At 47.9% G+C, this 7,963-nt stretch overlaps 1 protein-coding gene across 1 annotated transcript; it reads right to left on the minus strand.

Moving 5' to 3' along the window:
• Positions 1 to 206: 206 nt before the first annotated feature.
• Positions 207 to 3,332, minus strand: FOXB1 (forkhead box B1). Its single transcript, XM_084642230.1, has 2 exons — positions 3,048 to 3,332; positions 207 to 2,695 (listed from the first exon to the last, which is right to left on the minus strand). Exon 2 carries the CDS (start codon positions 2,669 to 2,671, stop codon positions 1,709 to 1,711), a length of 963 nt encoding a protein of 320 aa, XP_084498356.1. The 5' UTR covers positions 2,672 to 2,695; positions 3,048 to 3,332; the 3' UTR covers positions 207 to 1,708.
• Positions 3,333 to 7,963: the final 4,631 nt, after the last annotated feature.

Consider the following 7,963-nt stretch of genomic DNA (forward strand, 5'->3'; position numbering starts at 1 on the left):
ATAGATGATTCTCTTCCTCCTATGACAAATGTATGTAGATAATCTAAAAATTGAAATACAACATTTCCCCCTAAATTAATGTTGTGATTTTCCTGATACAAACTCTTCAAAAAGACGAATAAGAAAGTAAATCTGAATTTACATATTTTAATGAGAAAATAGTATTTGGACGACTAGGTTCATAATTTAACGTAGACACTTTCTTTTTTTTTTTTACTTTTGTCTTAAAACACGCATGCTGGTAACAAGAACATCAATATTTAAAATGCCATGCTCATTCTGTACAAAGAAAAAAATTAAAAAGGAATTTCTTTACAGCTGCGATGAACACTACAACGTTTTGTTTTTGACTTAACTTAAGCGGTTCACAAGAGTTCGGTTTCCAGCAAACTACCTAAAACTAGAAAGGAATATAGCAAACAAAAGTGCATGTTACACATTTAATAATCATTCCTATTCACAGACATTTACAGCGTACCCCAGCACCCTCTCAGTTTGTCTGAAAAGTTCCAACAGAAAACAGGAATACCTCCCATAGTCTGAACCTGTTGTGGTACTTCCCTACACTTCGCCAGTGACTTGAGCAGCTTTACATAAGCTACCTTAGGTTGTCTGCTTGGTAGTGGATTTGTTTTTCTTTTTCTTTTCTTAAACCATAAATAAATAGCTTTAAAAATCGACGTAATTAGAAGGTTAACAGACAAATTAACTCCCCCTCCCCTTCCACCTGAAAATTAAACATCCACATGACAACAGGTACTGCAAAAGAGGACCTCATTTGATTCACAGGACAGATTGAAGTTCAGTATTTACATTAGAACAGCAGTTTTGTAAACAATATACGTTTTCAGTGTGAACTAATGTCTTGCCATTTGCATGGTTTCCTGTCCTTTTGTACTTAATACACATTCTTGTATACAAATCTTGATCCACAGTGGATACAGATTTGTAACTTCCCCAAAACAAACTATGCGGAAGCCAATGGAACTTTTCAGCCATTGGATGGTAACTGGCCATCTCTCAAGTTATGGGGACCGGTTTAATACTTTCATTGTAATGCTGTAATAGGTATGGAGATAGATAGATAGATCTATATGATATAGTCCGTGCCATTTTAAAAAGTAATTCACGAGGGGTTCGGGTAGATCCTGCAATCTTTAAACTCTGTGTAAAAAAATAAATTGGAAACGAAACTTTTAAGTGTTTCCAAAATCCAGCTGATTTGTCACTTGGAAACTGGAAACATGAACTGTTTGCACGAAGCCATCTGCAACCACTTCAGACTCTTTATGGTTTTAAAGACAGGTCCCGTGGAAGAATGTTGCTCTTCCCAGACAAAGGAAGGAAAAGAGGCAGGCTCTGCCGGGGTTGTCTAACTCTCCAGCACTCATTTCAGTGGGGGAAGGTGCCTTAAGTACCTTTGGAAACCTAGTAATGCAAATGGCACTTTATACACACGCTGGGTGGGGGTGTGGAGGGGGCTAGACCACTTTTCGAGTGTTTAAAACTAAGTTAAGGAGCACCCCACAAACCGGCACGGGCTCGAGCCATTAAAGAAGGGTACGCCAGAGAGGCAAACCAAAGACCGCTTCCATGAATAGCAAACCTCAAGTGTTCCCGCCGGCAGTTTTCTCTCCTCTCGAGGAGCAAGAAAAGGCCGAGGAAAGTTTGGCGCGAGCCGCAGAGCGTCCAGGCCGGGCTGGCAGTGTCAGTGCACGGCTACCGAGTGCAGGGCCGAGGCGGGGCTGGTCAGGGTCTCGCTGGGCGTCGCGGGGCTGCTTTGGCTGGTGGCTGTTTGGGAAGAGGTCGGGCTGAGCGAGGGGGGCGAGTTCGAGAGGATGGTGGGGATGGGCGCCGGCAGGGCTGGCAGGGCCGGCACCGCCGCCGGGGTGGGTTTGATGGGCACCGGGATGGCTGGCAAAGTCTGGCCCCCGTGGCACAGGGGCTTGAGGGGCACGCCGTAGGCACTGTAATCGCCGCTGGCCATGGAGATGGGGGTGGCCGTGTCTATCATGCCGGGGCTGTACATGTGGGGCCAGCCGGTGCCAATGGAGCTGCCCACCGTAGTCAACTGGTTGGGGAGCGGGTAGGCGGCCGGCATGGGCTGCATGGCGGAGAAGGCCAGCCCGCCCGGCATCTTGTACTCGCGGGCGATGATGTTCTCGATGGCGAAGGGGTGCTTGAAGCCGGAGGGCTGGGAGACCCCCAGGCTGTAGGTGGACATCTGCGGCAGGTGGGTGCCGCCGGCCGCCAGGGCGCTGAGCCGCAGCTTGGCCTGCTGCTGCAGGTACTGGGCCGCGTCCGCCGGCTTGCTGGGGGCCAGGTGGTCGGACTTGAGCACCTTGAAGCGCTTGCGGCGCCGCAGGAAGCTGCCGTTCTCGAACATGTCGCCGCAGCTCGGGTGCAGCGCCCAGAAGCTGCCCTTGCCCGGCTGGTCGGGCCGGCGCGGGATCTTGATGAAGCAGTCGTTGAAGGAGAGGTTGTGGCGCAGGGAGTTCTGCCAGCGCTGCGTGTTCTCCCGGTAGTAGGGGAACCGGTCCATGATGAACTTGTAGATCTCGCTCAGGGGCAGCATCTTCTCCGGCGAGCTCTGGATGGCCATGGCCGTCAGCGAGATGTAGGAGTAGGGCGGCTTCTGGTCGCTGTACGTGTTCCTGCCCGGGCGAGGCATCTTCGCTGGGGGACCCGCCGAGATCTGCGGAGGGGCGAGCGGGGTAAGGCAGGGGGCAGGCGGGCTACGCTTTAAAGCTGGCCTGGGTGTGTGTGCGCGAGGGGGGGAGGGGAAGGGCAGGCGTGTGAGGCACTAAGAAGAGACAGATCGGAGTTGATCCCCCAGGGGTACAAACACCCAAACCCCTCCAGCCCCACGGGGGGAAGCGATCTACCCCTCTCCCGAGCTAGCCACCGCGCTCAGCCGCCAAGTTACTTCAGCTGTTTCTCTGCCGGCTGGGGACCCCTTGCAGCAGGGCAGAGAAGGGGCTGGGGACCCCCCTGGAGCTGGGCAGAGAAGGGGCTGGGAGGGGACCCTCCCCGCCAGCAATGCCCACCTTAAAGTTGCTGGAAGTTGACAGTCCGCATCCGGGATGCAGCTGGGAGTCTGGTCTCCTTTTCCGATCCCTCCCGGTTCTCACGCTCCCTTTCCGGCCGCTCCGCTTAGTTTTAGTCCTGAGGAAGCAGGGAGCTGGCTGGTCTGTGGGAATCCTCTCGCTCCCCTCCCTTCTCCTCGGAAGGCGGAATCAGGGATTGGGTTGTTTCACCCCCAGCGGCAGCTGGAACGGAGCAGGGGCTCGCTTGCTTCTCTGCAGCCGAGATGAGCTAAGTACTTGCCTCCATGTCCTTCCTCTAACCATCTGATAGTTTTATGTGGTGACATGAGCAGAAAAGACCCCTGTAGAGGCGCTTCATTAATGTGCCACTTCTTTGCTATCATATGACAATCGCCTTGGGAGGAGGGAGAGGGGGAGGAGGGTGGGCTGAAAGAAAGGCATAATCTGGTTTCATTTACACCTATTTACATGGACACCTTGGGCCAATAGGAATCATTTCCATTTGAAGACAAGGCGAGGGGTGAAAAGGCTCAGCAACCGGAATTGAAGTGTGATGGCACCCAGTAACAGTGTGCGTGCGAAGGTATGCACTAACCTTTCTGTGGACTTTGCCAGGGAGCTTAGTCTGCAATTCACACTTACAAATGGAGCTGCTGAGCAGTGGGATGTTTGACATGGAAATTGCTTGGCTGGGGTATTCTGTTTGTTCTGCATTGTTATCTGATTTGTATTGTTGGCTAACTCAAGGCAAGGCTTTTTCCTCTAACGAGAGACTTTCTCTTTGCCAAATCAAACGGAGCCCAAGCCTTGTTTCCAAAGGGTTAGGCTGATGAAAATGCAGTGTTGGGGTCCTACGTAACAAACATGTCGAAGTTTTCATTACTTTGTGAGCTACTTCCCCTGAAATTTAGAAATGAGTTGTCTTGTTATCACCAACGTTTTGGTCTTAACAAACTTGTGGTCATACTGAAAAGAAAACACCATGGGTTATTTTAGATATTGGAGAGTCTGATTTATGTAAATTGCCTCTCAGTTGGATTTCAGACCTGTGGCAAGTTTACTGGATCCCAGGCGATACAAGCAACAGCTGTGACTGTAAAAACAATGTTTAATCATAGTTCCTGTTCTAACCAGGCAAACATCAGATTATACCTTCACACTAATGTATGCAGTACTGTTTAAGAACTGGATTATTTATCCCATCTACCTTGTTAACATGTTAAATAAGGTTTAATCTCCAAGCTAGCACAACTCGAAGTGGTCTGCAATGAAAAAGTGCAGTTAGAGATAAAGAATGTGCTGATGTCTGTGTGCATTGTGCATGTATATGTTTATACACACAAGCGTATGTGGATGTATATATTCACACACACACACAATGTGTTGTTCAAATCTTAATAACTCCGTTACAGTATGTTGCATGAGCCCTTCTATTGAGGGCCCGATCCTGGAAACTTTACTCAGATATGCCGTTGCATTGAAGTCCACGGGCGAACTCAGGAGATTAATGCTGCAGGTTCAGGCCCAAAAGAACGTCTAGGCGCCTGTCATATGTTAAGGAAGTTGCCTATAATGTATGTCACCTCCGAGCAATGATAAAAGATGGACCCAGGAGGTGCGAACCATGGGCTATGTGAGAAAGATCCTTTGTGGTATAAAACACACACACACACACAGTTCGGCGCTGGTTAATAACTCACCAAAACATAACTTAAACACGAGGAATTTAGGAGATTAAATAATGTCATTAATATTGAAATGGTTGCGGAGTCTGAGCGCGCCCGCTTGAGATGCAAGCGCACGTTTTTCAATATTAACAGAAGTACTTGAAGAGAAGAAAATGGTCACCTTCTTAATTCAGCAAAAATAAGTGAGGGGGGAGGGGGAAGCGCCTGCTGTCCGTCTGTCTGCACGCTGCGATGTGCTGAGAGATGCTCTTTACTACAGGTTTCAGAGTAGCAGCCGTGTTAGTCTGTATCCGCAAAAAGAAAAGGAGGACTTGTGGCGCCTTAGAGACTCAAATAAATTTGTTAGTCTCTAAGGTGCCACAAGTCCTCCTTTTCTCTTTGCTACATGGGAATGACTAATCCTGAGTCTGGAGGAAAGTTACCGCCGAGCAAGCCTCCCTGAATACATGCAAGAGTGGTTGAACGCTCATTTTATGCTACAACTGGACGCAAAGTGTTCTAAGTTTGTACTCCCCCAGTTCCAATCGGGCTGGACGAGTTCCCTTCTCTTGGGGCTGGAAGCCGACGTCATAATGTAAAACTAGCTGTATTTCTAGGGGTCCAAGGAGTGTAATATGTCGTTACTTTAAAAAAGAAAAAAAAAGCCAGCTGTCATATCCCTCCCTACAGAAGACTCTGTGGGGAACTCTGAGACGGGCTGTTCAGAGTCAATATTCTTAGTGTTCTCAACACTTAACCCGTCTTGTTTCAGTAACAAACTATGAGCTCTTCAATGGCTCCTTTAAATTGTTTTGGGAGAGGGTGTATGTGTGTGTGTGGGGAACTCCCAAGCGCCAAACTTTTTTTTTGGAGTGGGAGGAGATGTAATGATGAATGTTCGGTAGAGCTTGGGAGAAACTGCCCTGTGAAATGAGCCAAAACTCCTCCTCTAGCCCCTTGGGACAACCACGGAGAATTCCTGTCTTCCCCCTCCTCCCCCTCCCCCCCAGTTTCCAAAACCATTTTTTTTATTCTTCTTATTACAATCCACGGTTTGGTTTTGTCCCAGAGGGACACTCTGTCAAAATCATTACTCCGAGGAAACGTCGGACTCCTTAAAAACACGAATCCAAAGGGAGACAAATATTTTTGCCCAATCCCCTTTTTTCAATAAACCTATAAAGATCCAGAAAAATCGACCTCTGCTATCACGTGTTGCTCCGAGTACAAATGATGTATGTTTTTGGGTGGCCCGATTTTTTGAAGGGTAAAGGGCTCTCGCAGGAAAAGAGGTAAGGGGTAGGCGAGTGATCTCCTTAACTAATACAGAAGTTTTGTCCCAGGTTCAGTGTCAAACAAATGCTAGACTTGGAAGAGACGCCCGCGCCCCCCCAAAATGAAGGATTTAAGTGTAATTTACAGGGTGTGCGTTTCTCGTTTAAAACCAACATTAGGGAAGGGGGAGGAGGGCGAGAGAGGCTGCTTGCAAAGTGAATCAATGCCCATTGTGCGGAAAACCAAAACAAACAGACGCTTTTTTGAAGCCTAATTCAAATAAGGAGCGGAGGGGAAGTGTTGGGAAAACTGTATAAAATACACATAAGTCAATTATATCAATGTGCAAACCCAATGGAAATCTATTTCGTGCAATAGCCATTCAGTGTTTCCATGAAGCCCACCCTAGACCACCTTTCTGCATGGAAGGTTCGCAATAGCCTCCTTTCCCACAAGCAGGACCACACACGTTTCCCGATTTGGTAATAATTTATGCTAATTTCCCCCCATAAATCCACAATTCGCTTCAGTGGCAAGCGGGGCTGTTGAGAGAGAAAAAGGAGACAGAAAAGTGACAAATACAATATTGATTTTGAAACCTTCTGTTTGCAGGCAGGTGTGTTGGTTGCAGAGAAAGGGTAGGGGAAGCGAAGAACTTTTCCTAGAATAAAAAAGAAAAAGGTCCACACTGTGAGAGAAGAGCTCACACAACCTTGTTAATATTTACAAAACAGTGGGGACGAGAAGGGCTGGGGGAAGAAAAGTACCGGCTTCTTAGGGTTTCCTAGGTTGCTAAACACAATCCCAGGCTCTAAACAAGCTTCCCCCGTTTGGAAAGTCAACTCCAGGCTGATGGTTGTACATGCATTTTAGCTAAGCCTCGCGCAGTTTGTTTTTTTGTAAGTTGTGTCTCTCTTTGCTTACTGGGGGCTGGGACGGGAGGGGTGGGAAGAGGAAGCTCATGGATTTCGGTTTAGCTGTTTGTTTTAATTCCAGATTTGGAGTTTACCAAAGCGATCTTGCTGCCTCTGGGAACTGGGGCGGTCCGTGCAGCGGGGGCTTTGTCCCACCAGACATTCCTGACCAATTCTGCCACTTTGGTGGCGTAGAACTACTTAGTTTCCTTTCAAAAAGATTTCGTTCCCTTCCTATTCAGCACTAAACAAACTCCCCCTGCCTGTCAACGGCGAATTAAAAATTGTTCTTGTGAATGTCCTATAATCTATATTTGCAATAATAAAATAGCGGTTTAGGCTTTGCAGTGTAAACGGTGCCAGGGCTCAGCTGAGGCAAGCATTTGCTCTCTTAGTCTCCCGTCCTTTCCAAGTGTATTTTAATTAGCTGAACAATGCGACAGGCAAAGCCTCGTGTACCGGCTTTAGTGGAATCCTCTTACACCTACAGGCTACCTTTTCCAGTGTTTGCAAGTACCTGAGCAAAGCCACTCAAACAGGTTCCCACAGTCAAAGGTAAAAGGCCTGTTCCTCAACCATTTTATTCGTGCCAGCAGTAGCGATTACTCCTATGAGTAGGAACCGCAGGTCCTCCCCCCCCCCCCGCATAAAATGTCAGTAAGAAATACAAATGATGGGCCCGATCCTCCCGCCGTTGAAGCCAGCACCGCCCCGGCCATTGATTTCAATGGCCGCAGGATCTGGCTCTGTCTACAAAGACAGTGAAGGGCCCATTATGCACTTTCTGAACTCTCTGCTTTAAAGCTTCAGTTGCTAACAATGTCCATTGCACAGGTTTCTGCCCAGCATCCGAGAGTTTTGTTTGTTTGTTTTGGAGTTTTTGTGTGTGTGGCCTTTTGATGGTAATTTAAAGCACAGTGCTGGGGAGGAAAATGTACAAAGACCTAAGTGTCAACTTTGTCAAAAATAAAAGGCCTTTCCAGGCTACATCGGAATCCCACCGGTAAAGAATCTTTCGTGCTGCATTTTGTTCACCTCATACTAACCACTGGGCTCTTCC

Source organism: Lepidochelys olivacea, assembly GCF_965140295.1.
Source record: "Lepidochelys olivacea isolate rLepOli2 genome assembly, chromosome: 10".
Taxonomy (NCBI): Eukaryota; Metazoa; Chordata; order Testudines; family Cheloniidae; genus Lepidochelys; species Lepidochelys olivacea.